Below are 27,691 nucleotides of genomic sequence, written 5' to 3' on the forward strand. Positions count from 1 at the left end.
GAAAAAGCATTATATTCCATAGTATCATACTATTAGCTACAATGTAGACATTGAAAAGTTTAAAGCCCATTATTTATAGTTAAAATTTCATCATTTTAATTATTAAATGTTTTCTACTCGTTAAGCTATTATTCGTTAATGACTACAAAGTACAGACATTTGGCCGAATTGGTTCCCATTTGAAAAAGGTAATTTTATTGAGTTAGCCAAATTGGTTCCCATCTGTACTCTCTGTATTTGGTAAAATAGTAACAATTTTAATTTTATTTTTCATAATTGGTACAAAATATAAATGAGATAGTATAAAATATAAAGGTACTTACACTTAACATTAGCAATAGATTGTTGGAGGTTATTGCTGATACCCCAATCGATTAAGTTAACGATTGAGATACACCATATACGTATTTAATATTTATATTGCTGTATGAGTATATCGTATTATATTTTATATATTTATATCCTGTGCAGTGTGTATCCTATGTATCTTCATAAAATACCTTTTTCAAACGGAAACCAATTCGGCATGTGGGGTTGGAGCTCAGGAACCAATTCAGTATCAGCAACCTGAACTGAAGTTATTGGAAAAAAATTGTTCGTTTTTTAATGAGTGAAAATAGAATCAAATATTTTTCTAGTTTTTTTTGTTCAATAACTGTGATTATATTATCAAAGTGTTTAGGTATAAAAAATATATGTATACAATATGGAGTAGGTGTAGTTTACGAAGGAACTTTTATTATTCAAACATAATGTTGTATTAAAAATTGTTTTAAAAATATCCATGTACAGAATAATTATGTATGAGCCATATACCTACTCAAATATAACCACGTCTATATTATAGTAGGTAATTAAATTTTTTAGGTAAAAATGATAAGATATAAAAATAATCTATTGACTACTATTTAATAGTAACAAATTATAGGTACCTATATAGTATAAAAATTAACATAGTGTAAATATATATTGGTTAAATGTTTCATGAATAAACGACAGATATTAATAAAAGTGAGCCTAAAATTATTTAAATAGGTTTTGTTTTATTAAACATTTTTAAAATGTAAATATATATATATTATACATGCCTAATATGTTATATGCATCATGTATAATGCGTATTACGCTTTATCATTTAATGAAAAAAAAAAAAATAGCAAATAAAAACTACATTATTATAATAGTGATATGTACACGACAATAAACATTACAAAATAGTTAAAAATTATAGATTTAGATACCTACATGTAAAATAATGGAAACAAACGCGCGAACTATGCATCTCCTAAAAATTCCAATTTATCACGCATTTCTATATCTAATGTAATTTACATAGTAATATGTATTTTAATATATATATATATATACACAGTTAAATAGCGAGAATACTGATGTTTAAACATTAACAAATAGTTTTTCGTTTTAATAACAATAATGCTGTACAGTGTAAAAATATAAAGTGAGTATTTTATGTGTATATTGTTGTATTTTGGCGAAAATTACAAATTCAGAGATGGATTTTTACCATCGGGGACGACGTTTAAGAGTCTTCCTGCTGTAAAGTATCCGTTGTCCGTCGTCTCATTCGACCAGGTTTCAGTGGTCGAATGTGATTTGTTATCGGTTTTTTGTCTATCGAATAATCCGTTCTGGTGAACACAAAAAAAAAAAATCAATAAAATATGAATAAACTTTTTTTTTTTGGAAACATTTTCTAAGTAGATTATATTTTATAGATATAAAATTTACCTATATATATATTTATTGTCTATTTTTTCAAGGTTAGCCGTTAGCGTTTAAAGGTTAACTGCTATTATTTAAAGATAATGTCAATAAGTTCCTACACATGGGCATACGATAAAATGTCATTCATGCAAACCTTGTTATTTTGTTGTTTTTAGGTATAAGCAATTCTAATACACATTGCATATGAATTGAAATATGATTAATAAAATCAAAATGTAAAACTAAATACAAATAATAATAGGCTACTTAGTTTTATGTCCTATAATTCTATACATACTCGGATATTTGGTTGAATTTTTAAGGGGGTTGGAAACAAATAATAGTATTAATACAATGTATTATACAATTTTAATTTTGGTTGGATATTAACATTTCTGATAGGATGGGGAGCTAAATCCCCCAGGTCCCTCCAACCAGGGGAGATCATATAATATATTATGTTCATACTCACAATGTAAGTGGTGATCACGATTCCAATGATCGAACCGGCCAACACGTCCCACCAATGATGTCTGTGATCTGTGATTCGTGTCAAAGAACAGAACATGGCCCAGAGTATGCACAACGCCTGTAAGACCGGCATTAACAACATCGAACGCGATTTGCATTTGTTGTGTAGATACCACTGTAAAAGCAACAACATAATATAATATATTATGTAGAGATAATTAGAAACTTAAAACAATTAAAATATTATTAATATAAATACAAATAAGCTGAGGACAAGGCGTAGGCTCAAGGTAAACCGTAGGTCACACCCACAGATCATGTATTGTCATCATTTTACAAATGTAGTACAACATAGCAAATTTACATGAGCGGAACCAATTTTGAGTTGTGACTCAGTTGTGAGCACTATATTAAAGATATTTGAGTACATTTGACCTATTCAATCTCAAAGGAAAGAAAATTATTTACCTATGGGTTTGTACGTTGGTTTTTTACGATATAATTTAATTCTTTAAGTTATTGCAGTGTTATAAGCATTTTTAAATCACAATATTTTATTCACTCGTAACTTGCACAAAATTTGAAATACTATAGAGAATTGACATACAAAACAAATACTATTTGAACTTTAAGTTTGATCAATTGAAAAGATCAATTGACTCTAATATAGGCTAACAACACCTAACGATTCTATTGAACGCAAATTTGCTGTATTGTACCTTGTATGTTTGTAATATGGAGGAAACACATATTATTGTATTTATATATATTTATTACACAATAAAGAGTGATAAATCTATTCAAAAATATTATATACTAGTTATATAATAAAGTATATAAATATGAAATATCTACTAAACAAACAAAATGTGTTAACTAACTTAAAAAAAAGCACCATAACCAAATAAAAAAAGGAGAAAAGCAAGTAATCACTCTGCTATACAGTTGCAGCTGTCAAGTGCACCTTGTCATTTAGAAAATCACTTTAAGCGCTAAATTTGAATTAAATAATATAAATCATTATATAAATGATTTTCCGAGTGGTATTGAAATAAATTTGTGCGATCAATGAAATAAATATAATACAAATATATCCTAAACCGTTTCTGTACGGAATCTCTTTTCGTGTATGGTGATTTATTATTGAATTAAAATTTAACACATCCATTACAGGTGACTCACTTGGTCATTCGACATTCGACAACTGTCAACTACGTCTTAATGTACAGAAGAGTAGTATACAGTAGTACACACTTACTCTACAGGTTTACATAATATAATGTAAACTAAAATTACAATTGTAATTTTAAATTTTAATTAATTAATATTTAATGAGTAAAAAAGAATGGAAAACTATAGTAAATTAAGAAAATAATAAGGAACAAAGTAAGTTGTATGACACAAAAATATCAAATTTTATATACTTACGGCTAAAGATATTGACCCGTAAACTGAAATGGAAGCATGGCCCGATGGAAATGACTTGCTAGCATCTCTTATGATATATGTACTTTCATTTTCGTTCGTACATGTATAACGATCAATATACCTAAATTAATATGTAAATGTTGTTATAAATATAAATATATACCTACTACATATTATATCAATATAAAACAATGGTAAGGTATTATTGATTTTAAGTTTGTTTGAATCGATAAAATGTTTGATATAAATAATATATGTGTAAGTATTTAATATATTAATTCAATGAAAATTGTAGTGTATTATAATAATATAGATAGATAATTACTTATTAGTGCAGTTTTTGGCTTCTTTAGGATGACAAGTGTCTAAAAAATGTGGCCTAGGTTCACCAATCAGAAGTTTACCGACGTCTGTTATAAAAAATACGAATATCAGTCCCAAGATATATTGCCGATACCATCGCAACGATTCCTTAAACCATTCATACCGTCCGGAATTAAATTTGTTTTTTTCTTTCGCTAAGTATTCGGTCATCATTGCCTGTGTACATATTTTATTATATTTATCAATCTCTATAATATATTTTATGACTATAGTTATTATAATATGTATGTTTTAATATTTTTTGATTCCACGCATGAATGTTAATTTATTTTGACTTACCGCCAAGTATGGAATTATGAGCGTAACCAGTATAAGCACGTGGGACTCCACCGTATCACCCTTGTATTTGTAGCTTATTTTGGGATCGCCGCAAAAAAAACCGATGCTTTGCAAGTGTGGAATAGTTCCGAATTCTACCAAACCCATTGCGATCAAAACTAAAAAAAAAAATTAAAATATCGAATTAGATGTGTTATTTTAACAACCTAAAGTGTATTATTATGAAATTATATCCATAATTATCGATTTTAGACTCAACGATTTATCACTGTGCCAGAAAAGAGGGACATATCTATTTATTTTTAAATATGTCAACATTTTTTTTTTTATGAAAAGTCGAACATTATATCTAATACATTTAATGATTCTAAAATCTTTTAATTGATTTTTTAGTTTAATAAATGTTTCTTTAGTCAAACCAACCGTGACAAACTAAGTTCGTTGAGTTACATGTAATAGTTCCATCTGCGTATAAAACTAAAAGATTTCTATTTGACATAAATATATGTGTGATGAATGAATTAATAAATTAATGACGCATTAACATAGTACACCGTACAGATTATTTTTATTATTTTATTTATATAGAAATTAGTAGGTGTATAAAAAATTGTCATAGGAATTAGGTGCTCTTAATTGCTATAACAATACCTAATAAAAATAAATATTTCAAATACCACTTGAAAATATTCTTTACAATTAAATCTTCACTATTTTCGAATTATATTATATCCTTTTTATATTATAATTTATCTGTAAGTACTTACAAATGGTAGGTATAAAAAATAATACCAGCAGGTATACAATCAACATGAATTAGATCCTATTCCATTTGATAGTAATGTAAAGGTGTTAAAGTGGAAACATTTAGGTTTCAGCTCAAAATATTTTATATAAAGGAGGCCTTCAATGTATCGTGTTACGTAATGCGTACATAACATATATTTAAACTCCGACGAAAGAATTACACGTATTACACTTATTACCTATTTAATTTCAAATTTGAATGAATTTGGTTCGTATAAAGACTCAGCAAATTGTTAAAACTATCATCGGATGAAGTATAATGATTAATATTGTATACAAGCAACTTAGTAATCATGTATAATTGTACATTTTATTTAGGAATTTAGGTTGTTTTGTGTAACATAAGTCCTAAGGAAGACCCATAAAAAGCACTTGTATGTTTTAACTTTATTTATATACCCTTATCAATAGCACTCATAAGTCACAGGTCAGATGGATTGATTTTCAGTAATTAATAATTTTATAAGTAAATGCGAAGTATTTACGCAGTGTTTACGATGTGATGTGTTATATCAGCATAATATTAAAAGATAAAATATATATGTTATTATTAGAGATATTATGTAATGTATCTATTAATGTGCATGAATAATATTATAAATGTTATGTTCTATAGGTACTATTATTGTTTAAGAAACGTATACTAAGAATCAAAGAATAAAAATATTAATAAATATTTTACTCTTTAGTCTTTAATAAATAGTAGGTGTCAAAAGTTGGGGGAGTCAATAGTAAAAAATTCAGCATTATTTTCAAAACAGTCGGGGAAAAACAAAAAAAATAGTTGTTAAATATAATTTGATCGTCTCCGTTCATGAACTGTTTTTGTAAACAACGATTTATAATTTAAAAACAGTAAAAATACATCTCTATTACGCCGACCTAATCAATGACAAGTGATGGGATACATTGGACACCTAATATAGGTACCTATAGTAGATCGACTTATTAAGTTTTAGATTCTGAAAGGAGAGATGAATGTATTGATTCTACAATGATGTATGTGTGTGTTTTTTTGTGTCTGTAACTCTGTGTACATCGTAATTTGTCAAAGTAATGTTTCAATTTAAAACTTCAGGGGTGGTTTCCAGTGGCAAATTGAGTTATAGAGGTCAAAAGTAAAAAGTTTCCAGCAGTTTTCAAAAAAATGATTTTTTTATATTGTTGTAATTCAAAAACGAATCACTGTAAATACTTGAAAATTCCATTAAATGTTTATAGCGTTATCTATACATGGTTAAATATTGAAAATATTCTGCATTTTTTGAGCTATTTATAGACAACTTTAATTTTTAATTTTTCTAAGTATTTAATTTTTTTTGAAATGTTGATAAAAAACTTGAAAATTGAATATAAGGTTTCTTATAAGTTGTTGTTATTGCAGTTAAAAAAAATTAAAAATCGTTAATCACAATTTTTTTATAAGTGTTTAAAGTTCAAATTTGTATGAAGCATATCGAAATCGCTAATATTCGTAAGTAATTTTGTAGTCAAAAATTCATAAAATTGTTATTAATTTATATTATATTACATTATATTAATAAATTGGCATTTTCTGTACATGATTTAATTTTAGGGTATTCAGGTAATTAAAACATATTTACCTTTACCCGTTCAATGGAAAATATATCCTAAACTGACAAATTTAATCATATCCGTTCAGAATCGTTTTTCGTATACAATGATATTATCTATCATTACATTTGAATTTAACACATCCATTATAGTGACCTACTCTTTATCCGAGATCCACTCAGTACCGATAATACCTACTGTACAGTGTACAGTAGAGCGTAACCTAACCCAAGTGACCACCATTTTTTATAATTGTATATAGTGGGTTAACAATTATAATATTAACTAGAATTTAACAGCTATAGACTATAGACTATATAGATAACAATAGTGAGCAAGAGTTTCTAAGTTTTTCAGTATATAACATTATCAAATATACATGTTAACGTATAAAAATAAATAAAATAGATTTTATTTTTTCTATAAACATTAATTATAGAATAGTTCATGCTGTAAGTGTCATGTCTAATTTTAGCACAGCTGTCGATCATCATTATATTAAAATATGGTAAAGAACGTTAAAAATTAAAATGTAAAAATGTTTCACATTAAGAAGTTTAGAACTGCAATGCAGTTACTTAGGTTCTTTGTTATAATGTTTACTTACATGTATATATGAGCAATATAGTAATAATTGAATCATTGTACAAGATTTTTTAACCATTTTTACAAAACTATATTACATTGATGATAAAAATGATACACAAAAACGCAAAAAATATCTAGGTAGATTTACTAAAATTATAATACTGCAGAGATAATATAATACTTCGACGACTTATTATTAGATACCTATAATTACGTGGTTATAAGTGAATGATTTATTTGTAAGTTACAACCCTTATTTATTTATTGTAGTATTCAATAAATCCAGTGCTATAGCTAAATTTTTTTAAAGAGGAGCTTCAGTATTTAATGACTAAAAATAGTATATACTAAAAAAAGTTTAATTCACTTTAGAAAATATAATCATCTTAAATTTTTTTTTTTTTTGAGAGAGGGGAGACTTAAGCCCTTTTATCTTCTTCGTTGGCTACGGCACTGAATAAAATGATTTCATCCTTAACTAAGTATTAAATTCTAACAGTTTTAACTGGTTATATTTTTGGATTTTAGACACATACGTAGAATGGCGCGTTAAAAGTTTATAATGTATGTAAAATATATATATAATGTTGTTTATTAATAGTATTGCAACAAATGAATGAACTTTATACTTCTTATCATCTTTACTTAGTAAAACAATGATTTGCAGTTCATATTACATATAATCATGCATGGTGATGGTGCACACAAGTACAATGAATTCTTATTTATTATGCAATTTTGTTGTGATCAAATAATATTATTGTATACTATAAAAATACATTTTTAATGAATTGAGATGATATAATAACGTTCAAAATATATCTAACATTATTAAATTGTCATATAAAATTACTCTAGTCTCCGATACATACTAGCAAATGTTTTATTTTCTCACAATAATATCATTTAAAAATATTTATTTAACTAAATATCTCTTGTTACGATCATAATTCCTAATTCAAATAGTGTATATACGTGAGTACATATTACTATTTCAAAGAAATATTTATAGCTTATCTAATTCTAACTGAATTTTTGTAATTTATTATTTTAATTAATTAATTTTTAAAAAGCGTATGCACCAAGTATATCCTTTAATACTTCAATCGTCTATATTGTTAACACTTACAAAGTCTATTAATTGTAATTTGTATGTACAATTTTTGTAAATTACGTTCTGTTTATGGTATAGTATTTATTTAACTAACATATACCAAAGTGCCAATAGGATACTGTGACCTTTAGGCCATAAATACTTTAGATAAGACCATATCGTCATCGGTGTCTAATTCGTAATAAGCTGACAGAAATTTATTAGCAATCTAGATTGTAATTAATAGCCAAATTAAAAGTAAAAACTTAACTAGAAAAATGCAAATTAACTCAAAATCAAAACTACAACTTATAATATTTATATCCTCCGTTGGTGCTATTAGAATATTAATATATCTAATATAGAATATTAGAAAAAAGTCATTTGCAACTAATCAATCTATTTTACACAAATCAACTTTTAAATCTATTATATAACAAAAACATTATAATTGTAATTTCTGAGATCGTCAATAATAGTCGCACACTCGAACAATACATTCTCATTTACAGACTACAAAAATTACACAAATTATTATTGTCTCAGATCAATTACCCAAACTTTGCTACAGTCTCTCAACTTAAAATATTTTATTTTTCAAATCTTTACGGTTGGATTTTGTAACTAGATTAGGTAGCAAAATATTTATATACGTAAAATAAAATATCTAATAGTATTTTTCAAGCAACTATTTCTCCTCGCTGTTCTTTAATAAATTTATTTTAGCTCAATAATATACTTTACTAAGGTGGCTGATTATACGAACGATAAAGCAATCGTATATTCATTTTACAATAGATATTGAATCAGAAAATATACAAACTCACATATACACAAAATGTGTAGTAGTACGTAAAATAGCAAGTTAGAATTGTTAGAAGACATAAGAGTAAATCTATCCTGCGATCTTCCTTAATTTATTGGGTAATAAAAAATCACTTTAAAATGAAAATAAACAATTCTAAAGTTTCAACATACATCCCAAAACCAAATGCCTTAATGGCTTAATAATCGAGGATCAACAAATAATTTACATGAACTCCGTAAATTCATTTCAATAACTGTACTGAATCACTAATCAGTGCCTAAAATTGTCACTTATTGTTTAATAAAAAAATAAATATATTCATATTAAGCTTCTATTATATCGTATATTATAACATTATTTCGTAACATTTATAACCTATCTTAAATTTTTAACCATCTAACCAACTATCAAAAATATCGAAGACAAAAATAAAATGTTTATCATTAAATTCCGATTATAATTCTTATGGGATAAATTACATATTTTAAACTCCTTATTTTTATGTTTCAAACAAAAATCCTTAAAAATTATCTACTTATGAACTATACTCAATAAACGAGTTATCTAATTTCAAATATAAAATATATTACCAACATTGTTATAAATTAGGTATACTGTATTGTAAGTATGTATTTAAACTAATTTCAAAAATGTTATCAACTAACAAGTTTTCTTACTTCGTAGCACACATATTTTAATTAATAAACCATATATTATACTGTTAGCATATTAATGACATATTTATATTAGTAAGTATGGATTATTATCAATCATCATACTTTTATTAGGTTTATAATTAGAAATAAAACTGTTTCAACTGAATAAAAAATCAAGGTAGTAACTAGTAAGTGCATTATATTATTATAATATATAAGCAATTTATCTATAATATCTGATTATAAATATATCATGTTGAATCTATGCAACGTGGTGAATACCTATAAAAATAGGTACCTATATTATATATTTATAGATATATAGGATTTTTATTTTATTGTCATATTGTTATTTGTTCTATTATATTTTGTTAACTGTTTTTTTGTGTATAGAAGAAAGTATGAACTAATTATTAAAGTTTCTTGGTACCTATAGAAATATCGTAGATTGGGGATACAATACAATATCGATACTTTAATCTTTTACATTAAAATAAAAATATTATGCGAGTTCATGAACTGACAATAGTGCATATTTACAAACCAAAGTACACTAGGTATTTTTATTTTAACATCAGGTAGGTATTTAAACTTAAATGAAATTTTAACCAAAATTACATTATTAGTTTTACAAGTGCAATGATTCGCTTACACGGTAACCCACCACGACAGTATTAAACATAATAATATAACATACTATTTACTGGATCACCAACACAATAACGAATTCAGTAATAAATCATAATTAATAATCAATGAAACGTATCGCCAATGCGAGGCAATGCGTCTTAATTTATTATAAATAAAGTCTATTTTTTAACCTGGCGCCCGTATGTACATTGCAATATAATTCCAACAGTCTTTCAATACGGTACATTGTTATTATTTATTTATATTATAATCATATCATACAATGAACATTATATATTTTTATGTAATCAAATATTAATATAATATCAACAATATAAGAATATTTTAATAAGTATAACATATTATATGAATTGTGATTTATTAGTGATTGACATTTGTTAAACTTATAACTTACTATATGTATGTAAAAATAAATAAATAGTTTCATTTCATTTTAATATAGGTAGTACTTTAAAGCCTCTAAAATTTTTTCTCCAAAAAAATCCCTCCCTTGAAAAATACCTCCTTATTTAATAAACCACAAGCCACAAGTATTGTATTAATAATTTGTATATACCAGGAGGGCTCTTCTTCTTCTAGTCTATATATTAGGTTATAAATATTCTACACCAAAGAGAGCAAAGAGACTGATTTAAATATTTAATTTAAAATGAATAATAAATATAAAAATGTCTACCTACGACTCTTCAAGTTGATAAAATTACCAGTGTATACATTGTGAGACTAAATGCTAAATATCAACTAGTAATGCACAGTGACAGTGTTTATAAATGTACACTAGTGTAAAATTAAGTTATATGAATTTTTTCGAGTGTAAATTTGTGATATTTTCATTATTGAATACAATTTATACAAATTTTTATGTAAACCCCAATTAATTATATGCTGACATACTACCTACGGAAAGATAATTTTATGTGTGTAAATAAGTTTAGTTATTCTTAAAACTTTTATAAAATTAAATAGTAATAAATATTATTATTATTTTATTAAATTTAGTTACCATTTTTTTTATACAATCGTTGATACTCAACGTATTATTGTGGGTTTGTCATCAATTTATCATTTACTATTCACGATGTATAATGCTGTAATTATACACTAACCTAAATTTCAACAAAATACACAGTAGGTATGTTTACATTTTCAAAACTGTAGAAATAGGTAGTACCTATATTTTATACAAACTTATACAAACTGCATAGGTATTAGTTGATTAATAATTATAATAACATTTATATACGAAAAATTATAGTGGGGAGTTTAATATTTTATCGTTTAAGTATACCTGCTACTATACTATAATTTTAAATTTTAACAAGCGATACAAATTATTATGATTAGGTATAATATCACAATTTTAATTCTCAATACTCAATAAACACTTATATTTACCTATATAATACTATATCATTAAGATGAGTCACAAAATAAATAAATACATAATATTGTAGATCAAGTACTCACGTGTCTGCATTCCAAATAAATTGCTTATTTCCTGATATTAGGTAGGTACCTTCATCATAAATGATTGATTACATTATATGGACTATTATCGAGTCGCGTAAAAATTGATTAATTTAACGGTTCACTTAAATTTAATGGAGACCAATCATTGACCACTAAATCATGTTTAAGGGGTCCATTAGCTCACTGTACCTATTGATTTATTTAGTGTTTAGTCATTGTCTATATACGACCAGGCATAAAATAGTTAATTTATATAAAAACTAATGATAACAGTAAACAGTATACACTATATTATAGTTTTTGATGAAAACTAATGATACAGAATATAGTATTTCTATATTTTTATTATACATTTATTAGTGGGAAATTTTCAGTTCCCCGATATCTGTTATAACTTTAATAAATACCTAAATAGGAGAAAGTCACGAGAAACATATTGAATAAGTTCCTATATCTATTAACCATAGGGCAAATATACTATATAAAGATAAAACTCGTTAAATAGTGTATTTTTTGTAGAATAGGATAGTTCCTCAAGTTATTTTCATTTTTCACCACTGACCGTAAATCGTCTATACATGTATCTAACCATCAATTGCATTAATTTTGACCTTATAGTTTACAATTATAAGTGGCTGGTGTGACAATTATGTATTAACCTATATATTTAAAATACCTAATGGTTATCTCTGCGGGGTTCATAAACAATTGGATTATATTTCATAGTATAAAATATATCTTACCCATAACGAAAACGTATATTACCTATCGTTTATATTTCTATAGGTTTAAAGTTGATTGGAAAATATCGGAAAATGTTTCATCAACTGGATGTTAAATGCTTCCCGTTTATGTAAAAATGACATTAAATCCATTACTTGCAGAAATTAATAACCTACCTATCTATACCTACTATATTTTAATTTACTGCAGTATTACCGGGAGATAATAATATTATATTATGTGTGTACTGTGTATCAAACGTATCGCTACGACACTGTGGGTAAAACGGTCGGTTAGTTGGTAGCACTACATGTAATTAGGTTCCGGTGTTCTAAGATAGAAAGTGATACGAAAGCGTTAAGTGGATTTTATGAAATATTTACCACAACCCATAGATAACTCACCTCACCGTCTTACTACATTTCATTATAAAAAAACTAATACTTTGCGATATATTATAATATTATTATGTATAATACTATAGTAGTTACATACATTAATGTATAAATTATTTTCGAGCTGTACTAATTATCTATTTTTATTATACTAAAACGATTTTCATGGTTACTTACATACATACGTTTTGATTTTTACGGAAATCAAATATTGAAAGAGTTCTTTGAACAGGCGCACGAATTGACTTTTACGTTCCATAATATATGGTAGGTGCAAAGTTGATTAATGTGATACGAAAAAAAAAAACGAAAACAACAAATTTATGATGTCACTATAATAATATAATATAGTTTTATTTAAAATACACTCGCTACACTGTTTTTTTTTCTTCTTATTTTAGTAATTAAATCGAAAACAAACGTTGTAAACGTCACTAAGATAGAAAAAACGAAGAATTAAGAATTAATAACCCGGTCGTGATTGTCCAGGTGAGTTATTGATAGTTATTATAAGTAGGTAGATACAACCTATATACTATTATATTATATTGTAATACCGGCACAGTTTCAAACAAGTCACACACCCGAGACTAACCGTTTATACATGTCGAATGCCGCCGTCGTTGATCTCTCCGACTAACGCGGAATATAACGTGACTATAAAAAAATTATTTATATAGGTACTATAGGAATGTACATTACGTTACGTTATGAACGGAACGTCATAATATTATACAAGTAGAGGTAGACACTGTGCACAAACGTATATTATTATACGTTTATCTGGTCGGGAGAGATGACAGAGAGATATAAATTAACGTATTCGTGTCTAAAATTGAAAACAATTAGGTATACATAAATATAATATAATATAATATGTTAGGCGTGTATTATCTAGATAATATTGTACAACAGCTTAATCAAGGTCATTACACAGTTTACGCGTGGATGTATATTTTTGTATATTAAAATTATGAGGTAAATAACACTCCCGCACTTATCGAAAATCACAATACGATGTGATTTTATTATTTCATTAAATCCCGGGTTGGCAGCGTGTATCTATAATGATAATAATGTTCAGCCTATTTCGTTATGATATCATTACTCATTAACATAGGTACTAGTAATAGATATCATAATATAATATACGTTATATTATGTTATAAATTATTTTGCTTGTACCTATGTATTAGAATATTATTGAATAAAAAAACCCGCGAAACCTCCGACTGTGATATAAATTAGGTATACAAAAAATATAATATGTATACGGATGACAAATTACATTTTGAGCGTGATTATGTTTATGGATATAAAATCGGCTAGATAATTGAAAAAATTATATTAAATGTATTCCAATCGCACGATATCTGTCAAACTGTGATTTGCCGATTGCTATATCTTAGGGCTCTAATTTAATACTCGAATACGTACTAAATAAACACGATTGGATATGCATTTGAGGAAACTAAGTTATGCGTTTAATAAGCAAGGGAGTATAACATACTAATTACTTATACGTATTTTAAATCTTGAATTTGAATGATTTTTTAATAAAAATTACAGAAAGTTTAAAATTTAAGTCTACCTTTAAAAATTAAAATATCTATTAATAAATTTCTCTAATCTTTAAATCAATAATAAATATATAATATAGATAAGTATAGGTAGTAGGTAAGTTGTCGGATCCCAAATGGCTTCCGTCTATTGTTTGCTTATTTCCGAACGGTTCCCGTCAAAAAAGGTCTAACAAACAGGTAAATACCTAAACGGCTCCCGTAGAAAAAAAATTAAATTAAAGCTTACTCGTGTCAGTACACCTACATTTTTAAGAAAACTAGAGTTCATTAGGAGGCAAATTTTCATCTAGTGAAATAACACGTATGGTTTAGGTGTATAAAAAATTTGCCTAAAAAAATTGCGAAATGTATGATTTTTTTAACACTAAAATTTAACATTATTTTGATAAAAAATTCACAATATATGATTTTTCTGCTTACGTTAAATAATTTACTTAGTTTACACCAATAAAAGTTTTCCACACCTCTTTTGAGACAGTTTTAAGTCGGTATGAAATGAAAATGAACTTGTGTTGTAAAATCCGTAGCCGTTTGGAAATTGATCTTTTTATAAAACGGGAGCCGTTTAGGAAAAAGGGACCCGAATGGGCTACGACCGAGTACGTATGTCGTATAGTAATACTAAGTAATAGGTACCTATAATACTAGTATACTAGCTACCTATTATAAAATAAATCTATTAATATTCTAAGTATACATTAAATAAGTGTTGACTATTGTTGGTCAATAAAATTGATCAATGATCATGAATTTTTCATGATACAGCTGATACACAAGATTAACTTGTTTAATAATCAATAAAGTTTTTGTATGCATATTACCATACCTATTATAATTTTTATTTTATCATCAAATATGTGTTGAAAAATTCAAAATCGATGAATAAGATTTTTTAATCAAAAAGAATCCATAAGTATCTAAAAACTATCTAAGTATGCTCTAAAAACTTCTGATGTTTCATTCGTTTTAAGTTAAAAATTACATGGAAAATCAATTATACATTTAAGCCATAGATATAAATAGTTATAACTTTAGGTCTTTATATCAATGTCATAATAATATAATATTTTAATGCATACACTGTAAAGTACATATTCACACAATCGTCAAATGTCAATATTATGCAAACATTAGCTTACATAAAAAATCATGTGTTGATTTTGAAAATTATTCTCGCTGGTAGTTGTTAAATGCAGCGCGAAAAAAATATTTAAAATTCAAATATACTATGCACAATATGTATAGTTATATCTTTTTTCTATTATTCAAGGTTGTAATCAACATTTTTTAAAAAGGGCTTCTTAAAATGTCTTCCTAGTTCCTATTATAAACAATACAAATATTATACTTCTATGTATACACTATAAAATAATATACAGGAATTCGAAAACAGCGAAGAAATCGATAATGTATAGTGTCGACCAATATGACTTTGCCCTTTGGTACATAATGTAGTGTTATACATATGATACATGTTTGGTATTATATTGATTCTTGTAAAAAGTGATTTACATTAACATAATTCCTATTTTATTTTATTTATTCTTTGAACTTATTTATCATAGCCTGTTTTGTTAATTTGTATATTACTTAAAAATAAATATAAGTGTAATGTATTAATATACATTAAATTTATGACCTTATGGACAATGAAAAAATTCGCGTAATAAAGATTTTAGATCACTATAGGCAAACTATAAAACAATAAAACAATAATAAGAGCAGTAGCGTAATTGCGGGTGGCAAGGAAAGCACTTACTTCCCTGATAGTTTTGTAGGGCATAGGTGAAAATTTGCCATGGTTTTATAGAGGGCTAATATTTAAAATTACTTTATTGTATATATCTAAGCCTCTCCCTACACTTGTTATTATAATATTTCTCTATACAGGTATAGGTACACCGTGCAAAACTATGCAAGCGTGATTGATTTTAAACATACTATAGGTATTATACATTTACTAGTACAAATATTTACTTGAATTTTAACTTTACATAGATAAGAAACATAATATTAACTATACAAATTATAAAGAAAAACAAAATTATTAAATATTAATTTACAATAACAACATTGTTACCTATTTGTTATATTAAAGTATTTATTTTAAAACAATATATCTATTTCATTTTTGCAAATGAATCCAGTATGACATCTCTATAAATTGTTATGGAAATATCATTTTCTATACCAATGATGGATAAATTGTTAAATCTATTTTGCAACATAGATGATGACCTGACCTCAATCATGTTTTTATTCTTCACATTGCTGAAAAACTACGTTCACGTGTAGACGAACTTATGGGGAGAGTGAGTGCAACTCGCATAAGCTAAAAGCTTTTATATATGTCTTTAAAAAGTACTGAAGTAAAATTTTCTCAACTAATATTGCTTTTATCAGTTGAAAAATTCATGTAATTTTTCACAACACACATTTCTGATTGAATATTTTTATTTTTTACATCCAATAGCTCCTAGATAATAATAGTATAATAAGAATAATTTACATTATATAAAATAAATCAATTATAATCTGCAGTGAATTATTTGAGGGGAGCTAATTTTTTTGTTTGTACGTTTTGAGGGGGATGAAACCTTTATTAAAATTAATTAAACGAATAAGTATAGGAAATGGTGACTGTTCTTAGTAATTTTCTATTAAAAATAGATATTATCAATAAACTATAATATTAATAATAACTCAGATAAGCTACATAATAAGATAAGTATATAATGTAAACATAAGAAATATTATTTTTGAGTCTTATTTGATGACTAAATTTTAATTTAAAATGTATTGTTCAACTACATAATAATAGGTAGGTACATGTTTTCTATTAAATAGGAGTAACACTAAAATAAATATTATTAAATTGTATTGAAATACAATGAAATCATCGTTATTAATATTACCATAAATATAAATCATTGTTTCAATAATAATTTTTTTTATTATTAAACTAAGTTAAATAAAAAAAAGGAACTTATTTTGACACAAAACATAAAAAATTGCAATTACAAAGTTAGGTTTATAATAAAATCAATATGTAATACGAATTGAAAAAGTGACGAGTTAATAACAAACCATTTATTATTATTGACAGTTAGTAATACTAAAAATATTTATACAAATAATGAATTATGAAAGTATAGTATTGTACTGTATATGTTTCCGTTAAAGATATAAATTAAGGAATTTATTTAAATGGCTAGCCAATAGCGACATTTCCGATCAAATTAGACAGTATGTATATGATATTGACTAGGAAATATCGTTAATGTCTGTTATTTTCAGGCAAAGATACATTTAGAAATATTTTATTAATATATAATTTATTTACATTGATGTACATCATGTATTTGTAAAACAAGATGCAGAATTAATAGACGTGCTTGTAGAAAAGTAATGTTTTATGCAATTTAAAGTGTCACAGTACACTAAACTGTGAAAATAAATAATAATGTACAATTTAACTTATATTTTTAAATTTCTGACTCAATTTAAATTCGCCAAACAAAACTATCAACATTGTCTATCAATATTAGTAATTTAGGTAATTTCCTAGTCATAGTTGTAAATGTATTAAGAAAATATTTGATTTTACAAAATTTCCCATGAAGTCAGTTAATGCCAATAGGCATTGTCAATGTTGTCTACTAATGTTAGGAATTTATTATATTGACTAGGCCGCTAGGGTATTGGCTTCATATAAATACAATTTATAAATATAGATTAAAAAAACATGGTTTCAATTGTATATCTCATGTTTTTTACAAAATAGCATTCGAACATGTTATTGGGTTAAATATAAACAATTTAATTCGCTATATACTGGGATGTAAAAAAAAAAAAAGAATAAATGAATATAGTTTTAAATAACAATCTAATGCTGTATCAAACATATTTAAATAAAAAGTATTGTAATATTTTTAGTAGTATTATATAATAACAAATTTATCGTAAGGTAAATAATAAATTAGTAAAACCCAACCGGCCGTATCACTGTTTAGTGTATAATAATATATTAATTTATCGTGGTCGGTTCCTATTTATATTTTATGACAATTACCTTTTATTTTTTATCTTAGAGTTATAGCATGTGCGTAATATTGAAGCATTTTCCTGGACGTGTATAAATATTCAAATTACATTATAATAATGTATAAATATAAGTTCATGTGTAATAGCTATGTAATGCCTATTATTATTTCTATTATAATATGTATTTTTAATTAACTATTACATATTCTAACTATTTTACCCTCATGTTACCTACTACTTGCGATTATTTAGTATTTTATTCTAAGTAAATAAATATGCTTATACAGTTATACCTATAGGCTATAAGATAACATAGGTAGGTAAACGATAAAATAGAAAGGAAATTATTTTATACATATTTCCTTTGTTTTCGAAAATTGTCAGGTTAAATATTAATTCATAAGCATTTAGTAATAAGTAGTAATTATTAACTAATATTTTATATTGCATACCGAATTATAATTATTGAGTTCGTATCTATTTACTAAGTATTTAGTATAAATTATAGTGGACTATTATCCTTATTCCTTAGTATTTAAAAGAGAATAACTGCGGAAGTTTTCGTTCAAATTTCGATTACAATACGTCAAAATTTTCAGAAAAATTAGCTGATTCACATTTTGCTTTTAAACATGTATGATCTCGATTGAAAAACCAAAGTTGGTATCGCCACAGGATACTCCTTTAAAGTTGTGAAAAATCTAAGTACTTTAATAAAGTATTGTCTTTAATTACATTTAAAAATTTCAAAAATCAGAATTTGAATATATGCATAATTTAAGCATAAAAATGGGGTGCGAGCATGCTTAAAAAATCACCCTGTACATATATAAAGTATATAAGTATATAGTATATACATATTATATATAATTAAGCGATTTAAATTGTTTAAAAAACTCAGCGCATTGCAGGCACCGCGAATATAATAACATGTTATAGCCTATAAATTATCATTGATAATATTATGCGTTTACTGATAAATATCGAAAATTAAAGTAGGTAGCTAGGCTACTAGTACCTATATTGGCTATATTACCTAACTAGGAACTTGTATTACAATACATAAAGTGAATCCATTTTATAGTAGCTGAACACTCGCGATATTCTAACTAATTTTTCAGATGTTTTTTTTTTTTTTAAACATGTTTTTATACCTTTAAGAGTTAGACTATAAACAAGTATTGCATAATTTTTAAATAAAATATATATTTAAGTATTATAATAATATTTTTTTTTTTTGTTACAAAACTTTTGAATTTTCATAAACTGTGAAAAAACTATTAATTAAATATTCTATAAATAAAAATCACCATAAAATTATTTTGCTTATTAGTCGTTGTTAAAAAAATATAGTGTTATAAATTATAATACTAATAAAAAATTATGTAAGAACCGTTTGTAAGAACTAAAAAAAAAAAAAAAAATGAATAAAATAATGAATGAAATGCGTTTAAAAAAATCACCCTGTATATAAAATATTACGTATATACATTATATATTATTGTCTACAATGTTTTTTTTTATTTATTAATATGTGCAATGGACGACCTACACGCAGGGATTTATGAACTCATGTTCATGGACCAACATTGACTTTTGTTAGAGTCAATGTCAATGTCATGACGCCTCATGCCCTCCAAGTTCATCACCCGCGAGTAATGTCACATGTTATATATATACGATGTTCGCGTATTATTTTAACTCAACTATACGTACAGTGGTAAACTGCTATTGTAGCCGCTAAATGTATTAAAGTAATAAATTCCGTCAATGACAAGAGGGTATTTTAATTTTATTATTATTTCATTATTCCCAAATCGAATAACCACAAACGAGCTACGCCCACCACCACTAAAGTGAATGTTGAAAAAATGACGAAAGTTTGATCACTATAACAAAACGACTTCAATCATGCTTAAATACCTACCTATATAAATAACATTATACACACATACGTCATACACTTTTTAATGGAAAATTTAATTTAAAAATGATGTACAGTATTACAAATTTCAATACTAAAAAATAGACGATTAATACAATTATATAATAAATTTAATTTTAAATTGAAAGTGATTACAAATTATAATTTATTACTATATAAACGATAAGCATTTTATGGTGTATTATTCATAGCTAAAAATTATAACGATAAAAGGTATATTAAAAAAAAAATATATAAGACGAAGTTTATAAATACTATTTAATTTAATAATCATATAAACTATAAAAATAAAAATAAAAACTGTCAATACTGGTGAGTAGTTACCTAGATAAAAAATATATTTTAATTTTTGTTTGAGTAGATATTTCAAATAATATACGATGGTAAATAATTATTGAAAAAGAAATTGTGTAATAATAATTATAATAATAATATATTTTTTATTAAACTTTAAGATGCTATATTATACACTATACCTACATAATTAGATAGTTTACTCAATCAAATTGAAATATATTTTTTTTAAATTTTTATGATCCGATATTTACATGGTAACAAATAACTTATATTTTACGCATTCATTATCATTATAATTGGACATACATATTACATAGTACAAAATACAAACTACATACAAATTTCATTTGTATTAAAATCGTTATGTCTAATTTTGTATACACTTTTCTATACTACTGCTTATAAATACTAAAAACATCATTAGTCATTCATCGTAAATTTTCTATTTAAGCGTGTAAGAATGACATTAAAATCCCAGTTTTTACTTGACTAATACATAATATTACCTACTAGTTAAAAATAATCATTATTTATTCATTATAGTATCTATATAATAGTTTAGTGTATGGATTTTTTTTTATAATGACATATGAATAGTGATATAATTATAATTACGATGTATAAATATTTGTATATCATACATTCATACCTATAAATAATGACTTGGTACACATTTATTACTGATATATGAACAACCCAGTTAATTTTTAACAAATTTCACTTAAATATTATGATGTATTGACCTATCTAATAATTTTGTAAAAAGGAAAATAATTTTTATAATGGACCACTAATGAAGCAAGTGACAGATTTCATTAGCTGTTGTGGTAGAGGTGTATCTATGATTTTATTTTTATGTACTCGTATACTTGAAATAGTTATTATAACTATTGTTTGATATGCTGTGTTATAGTTAATTATATTCATATCTATAAGAAAAAAAATGTTTTAACAAAAATGGTGATCAATTGTTCTGAACATCTGAAAATTCTGAACTGTTTCAAATAGACTAATTGTTATTAATTACTCGTTAAAATTATACAAAACAAATAGTATACGTATGGCAATTTATTATTTTTGCACTGATGCTCATCGTCATAATAGATTTAAGAAGAAGCTAAAACAGCAAGTTTTAAAACTTTGGATAAATGCCAATGTAAATAAAAGATTACTATGGAGTTTAATGCCTACATATATTTTAGTATTTCACGATCTGTCAAATTAACGGTAATATTTATAAGTCTATTCTTAAAATACTTTACTTATTAATCCTTTTGTTTATTTATACTGAAGTTCCATTAAAATGTATTGAATCATTAACAGTATTATTTAAGACTCGTTTTTAAACATCATCATTTCACATTTGTATACAAGTAGCATTAAGATAAAATTAGAAACAGAATAAACAATATGGATACAATGATAAATTATCTAATTTGAAAAATAACTAGTGAGGTTTCGGATAAATCTATAATTACTGCGATATCTTAGAAATCTATTTTTTACCGATTATTGGCAGGTTTTTTAAAACTTTATGAAATTGAAAAATTGTTTGTTAAAAATACTGGAAAATTACCAGTAACATTTTAAATACAATTAAAGATACCAAAAGCTATAAAACAGATCATACATTTTGTTATAAATAAATCAAGTTATCGGAAATCAAACTAAAAATATTATAACTTTTACTTACCATACCATACCATTATAGACAATTTTTGGTTGTTTAGAACATTCAAAATATAGATCTCAAATTTTAAAATTGAACGAATAATTAAAAAGCTAATTGTTCATCACTTTGCCAACACAACGCGAGCAACGTTGAGACACTATACATGTATATATTATACGAGTACATAAATAGTTATGTAACTTATGCGAAGGACTTTTAATTATTATTTAATTAATGTTTCCACTGACGATACCACAATAATAAAATTACTGTATGGTAACAAACCGTAGAGGAAAATCAGATTTCAAATTTTCAACAGCATTATTTGATTTTTATTATATTATGATAATTATTGTTAAAAACATACCTATCAATTAAAAGATAACATTGTATTGAAGTCAATCAATATTATTATTTTTATTTTATTTTCAGATTTTTAAACTTTTATTTAGTGTATTTCAAATCTGTAAGTTCTATAATAGATCGGAAAATAATACCAGTTGGTATATTTATTGCTTCTAAATATTTTTCAAATACAATACATTTAAAGAAATCATTGCATTACAGTTGAATATCTCTATTCTAACAAAGATATATTTATTGTTGTATATATTTATCTAAACGTAATTATTCTTTTTAGATTCGTACAGCCGTACAACAGTCGTACGACCTATGGGCAGGTAGGGTAGATAATTCAAATTTACATAATATCATGGTCCATGGACAATATTATTTCTATTGTGGCTAAATTTTGATATTTATGGCCCTAGCCATATTCCAGTCATTTTTAGTCACTATTGTTGTCATTATATATTGTATTGTAATCGTATTGTCAAACGACGTCTATATACATCTATATTACGAGTTTATATATGTTTATAACTCGTGTGAGACATAACGAGAAAAATGAAGCTAAACTAGACGAAAATCTCATTTCTATTGTTATGGTTATTTTGAGTGCTGTTTATACGTATAAAAAATATTACAATAGAATACAAAATAAATATTATATAATCGTATATAATATTTGTATGTGAATGAAAATAAAATAATATTCATTTTTTGCTATTATTATAAGGGATTTAAAAAACAGTTTATCATCGCATTAGATCTTCAGTTTAACAATACACGCACAGACAATAATGTATTATAATACATCGAAATGTCTATTCTATAGTCCATAAAGTTTTTACTCCTTGCTTCTCGACATGTATTCACTATTCGATGCTCATTAATTAATCAACAATATAAGTACTCGCCTATAATATATATAAAAATAAACATCATACATCAAGCTCATTTTTTTTTTTTTTTTTTGTATGATAATTACTTATATACGTATAGGCTATGGAATATTGTTAAAAGCCAGTTAATTAAGTCTTAATTGACGTACAGGTGTGTTAATAATTTCATATTATCTTGCATCATGGACCTTGCTGTCGCTTTTAAATATATTATATAAATAGGCATACTGAATAACTGGTCTATAGAGGCGTCGAATGGTAACAAGTTAGACTAAGATAGAAGAATAACTACAACATCAATAACTTTGGTTTTGAACAGTTTTACATTAATATAATAATTTAACTATACCTAATAACTATTTTAAAGTTGAAATATTAAAATGAAAAAAGTACTCCCAACATATATAATCAATAATCCCGCTTACTTATAAATGCATTGATCTTTAATCTTTAATCACTACTAAGTATGAATTAAAATTGTCAGGCTATTATATTATTTATATTATATTTTTATTACTATTAATCGGTACCTACCAATTAATAAAATTAATTATAGTACTTATTAAATATTATACTTGATTACAGTAATACCTACATTTGTTTTTCAGACGTTTTTGTCGTCATTTAACTAAACGTATAGATTTAATTCACAATGATGTCCGTAAAACTACATATATACATTATATATACTAGTAAATTTTATTAAATAACAATCAGATGCATTTGTATTTTATAATGTAAAATATTATATTATATAAACAAGTACAATTAACTATTATATCGGTTATTACATATAATATTATAAACTGAAAATTTTGATGATTAGTTATAATATTATCATGGGGTTCGTGAGTTTCAGCCCTCGAAATCGTATTAATGTGCACACTGCATAAATATATTGTTTTTCCTGTACAATAGACAATGATATCCGGCCAATAAATGTATAAGTAATAATATTTTTTATAGCGCTATAACAGTAATTATTATTTTAATTCGTTACTACCAATAACACATATGTTGCGGTTTACTCGCATGACCCTTTGCTTTTCCGGGATGGGTTTTACCTTACTTCCTTTCCATATGCATTAGCTATCTCTCTACGTCATATGTACTACGTCATGAATATCCATACCTATTAAAATCATTTAAAATGCAGGAAGTTCATTGTTGACGTAATGCATTGCCAACGTCACTGGTAAAATGTTGCACTATTTGAATTGGAGTAGAATATAGGAATGATTTCTTAATTAAAATCAATTATTAATCTTTATTGAACTTTGTAAAAATAAATCTCTCAATAAATAAAAAACAATAAAATATGATTGCAATATTAAAATTAAAATACAAGTATACAAAAATTCTTCCCTTGCTAAAAACAATCAATATGTAGAAACAACATTATTTATATGCTACACTAATGTTTACGTATTATATTATTATGAAAAATAAATAACAATTTATTTTTGTAAACTAATACCTTACTCATAGAAACTATAACATGAATGAAAAAAAAATAAGTGAACCAAACCTGAATAATATTACCAAAACTAATTTTATTGTTGGAACATTACCAAAAGAAATAAATAAATAAATTACATCTTTTCTTTTTCTTATTTTTTTTTTATTTTGCAAACGAAATCAATACAATTGCACATCGTCTTCCAACACTTCAAGGGTTGTTGCCCTTTCGTCTTTGGCCTATAAACTTATGAACGAATTCGAAACAAAATACTTATAGGTATACATATTTTAATATCAGAAATTATTTTATTTTTCAATGAGTATTATATATTTTATATTATGTTTAAAACAACGAGTTATGTGGATATTAGTTGGATATAATCATATTTATTTAATAATATTTGAACAGTTTCAAAATTATTTTTACATTCATATTTTATTTTTAAAATTTGAGCTTATAAAAATAAAATATTTTTTAATTATTTAATTTTTTGATATGGAAATAAATTTTAATTTATGAACTATAAATGATAGTGTATAGGTATATATAAAATTATAACATTTTAAATATGTATCTAGTCCCTTATCATATTTTCACAAGTTAGACTTTGGAGTAATAATTTATACGTATTAGCCATAATTAGAGGGATAATTAAGTACATTTTAATAAGTTGATATTTATTGAATTCTTGTAATTTATATTTTAGTTTATTGTGGAATATAGTTTACTGGTGTGAATAAATTATTATTGAATGATTAAACTGTAAACAACGGCTTTTGTTCTAAATAAAATTAATCATTTCAAAACAATTAATTCTAAATGTGTAACATTCAACTACTCAAGTCACGCCGTTTTAGCCTTTTAAAAACACTATTAATTATGATAGGTTACCTACTATACCTATTACCATAATTTTATTCATGTTTTGTGGGGGAGAGGGGAATAAATTGTTAATAGTCACGCTCTATTCAGGTAAAATTATCTAAACACGCGTGTTCCGCAAAACTTTTGTATAAGATTTCATTTTTTTAACTTTTCAAAACTTAGATTTAAGCAAAATAAAAATGTAAGCCGATCATCTTAACAACACTCGTACGGTTGTACATTATACAGCTATAATGGTTAATTATTAAAAACTAATAAGTATTTAGGTATTCAATCTATTGAATATTATGGTACAATTTAAAATTAAATCCTTCATAAAAATGTTATATCAAACTTAGCGCATAATATAAACACAGAACATAATTACTAAATATTGAAAATTTATGTAAATAGGAATACCTATTAAGTGTACAATATAAAAGTTTTAATTTGTGAGGTCATAAAGCTTAAAGCATGTTTTTCACGACCATATCAACCTTGAAAAATAAAATCTAATCAATTGTTTATACTTTAAACAAAAATCATAACAATTTAAATTTACTTAAGTGCTAAAATAATATGAACGACCAATACGATTACAAATTTATTAATAACTAGTAGGTACGTATGACATAATTAAAGCCTAAATTTGAATACAATTAATAAAAACTAATGTAGATAATATTTGACTTAAAAGTATTTTTTGCGGTTTTTAAAATTAATATGCATACGTAGCATAAAAATCATTTTTTTAAAACGAAAAAAATTGTATCAAATCTATTAATGTTTATCTATATAATTTTTAACAATTTATTTTTCTGTTAATTTATATTTAGGATAAATACACATTTAAACTGTTTATAGAAATAAAATATCTATTATGATCAAAATCAATAACCTAATATAAAACTATACTTATAATTGTTACATCTTAAGGCTAAGAATACAATAAAAGTATTCATTATGTAATAAAATATCATAGTACATAACTATGTAATAAGTGTTACTTACCTAGAACTAGAAGTACGACATCAAGAAACAGTATCCAATGCTTTTGACTGAACATTTTAATTATTTGTTGAAATATTTCAAAATTCCAAATTTAGTAAAAATTTATTTTTGCGAAAACGTATTAAAAGAAAACCTAAGAAGTATTTTAAATATAAAATAATTCACCGTCTAATTATTGTGTTTTAAAATTTAAATTTTAGCACCACGTGATAGCGTGAATCGAAAAGGCACGAACCCGTTGGTCTGACAACAGTTCGATTCAATGGTTCCCCAGAGAATGGCACACGCGATGATGTTACGTTACTACTTACTATACTGGAGTAATACTATACCGACAACCGACTGCGACGCGAGTACACGTCATAATATACAATATAATATTTGATTATTTGACTAAACGTAATGTGCGTTTCGTTATCATGGTTTGTATTTATTGTATAGCATTTTTTTTTTTTTTAGCAAACATGTGTTTGTATCAAGTATGAGTAGAGTAGTATACGACAATTACTAATATGA

At 25.2% G+C, this 27,691-nt stretch overlaps 1 protein-coding gene and 1 long non-coding RNA gene across 5 annotated transcripts; one reads left to right on the forward strand and one right to left on the reverse strand.

The window, feature by feature from the left end:
* Positions 1-1,161: 1,161 nt before the first annotated feature.
* On the reverse strand, positions 1,162-27,538 carry LOC114132330 (putative phosphatidate phosphatase). 3 transcript variants are annotated; one of them, XM_027997760.2, is made up of 6 exons: positions 27,176-27,538; positions 4,288-4,445; positions 3,950-4,164; positions 3,625-3,745; positions 2,198-2,371; positions 1,162-1,649 (listed from the first exon to the last, which is right to left on the reverse strand). In XM_027997760.2, the coding sequence occupies exons 1-6, from the start codon at positions 27,228-27,230 to the stop codon at positions 1,500-1,502; spliced, it is 873 nt and encodes a 290-aa protein (XP_027853561.1). In that variant the 5' UTR covers positions 27,231-27,538; the 3' UTR covers positions 1,162-1,499. The 3 variants fall into 3 exon arrangements, with proteins under 3 accessions (XP_027853561.1, XP_027853560.1, XP_027853562.1); XM_027997759.2 differs by lacking the exon at positions 27,176-27,538 and adding an exon at positions 13,231-13,622; XM_027997761.2 differs by lacking the exon at positions 27,176-27,538 and adding an exon at positions 5,055-5,115.
* Positions 13,180-20,476, forward strand: LOC114132331 (uncharacterized). Of its 2 annotated transcripts, XR_007605024.1 has the most exons (4): positions 13,180-13,320; positions 13,455-13,542; positions 13,619-13,706; positions 20,239-20,476. It is a non-coding gene; the product is annotated as an uncharacterized LOC114132331 (long non-coding RNA). The 2 variants fall into 2 exon arrangements; XR_007605023.1 differs by lacking the exon at positions 13,619-13,706 and having other exon boundaries at positions 20,239-20,474.
* Positions 27,539-27,691: the final 153 nt, after the last annotated feature.

This window comes from Aphis gossypii, chromosome 3, assembly GCF_020184175.1.
Source record: "Aphis gossypii isolate Hap1 chromosome 3, ASM2018417v2, whole genome shotgun sequence".
NCBI classification, from domain to species: domain Eukaryota; kingdom Metazoa; phylum Arthropoda; class Insecta; order Hemiptera; family Aphididae; genus Aphis; species Aphis gossypii.

Coding starts and splice junctions, on each gene's coding strand:
- LOC114132330 (XM_027997759.2), bottom strand. CDS start 13,312: ATGGAACGTAAAAGTCAATTCGTGCGCCTGTTCAAAGAACTCTTTCAA. Junction 3,746..3,949: donor GCCAAAAACTGCACTAATAA/GTAATTATCTAT, acceptor ATATTAATTTAG/GTATATTGATCGTTATACAT. Junction 1,650..2,197: donor TCGTGATCACCACTTACATT/GTGAGTATGAAC, acceptor TGTGTTCACCAG/AACGGATTATTCGATAGACA.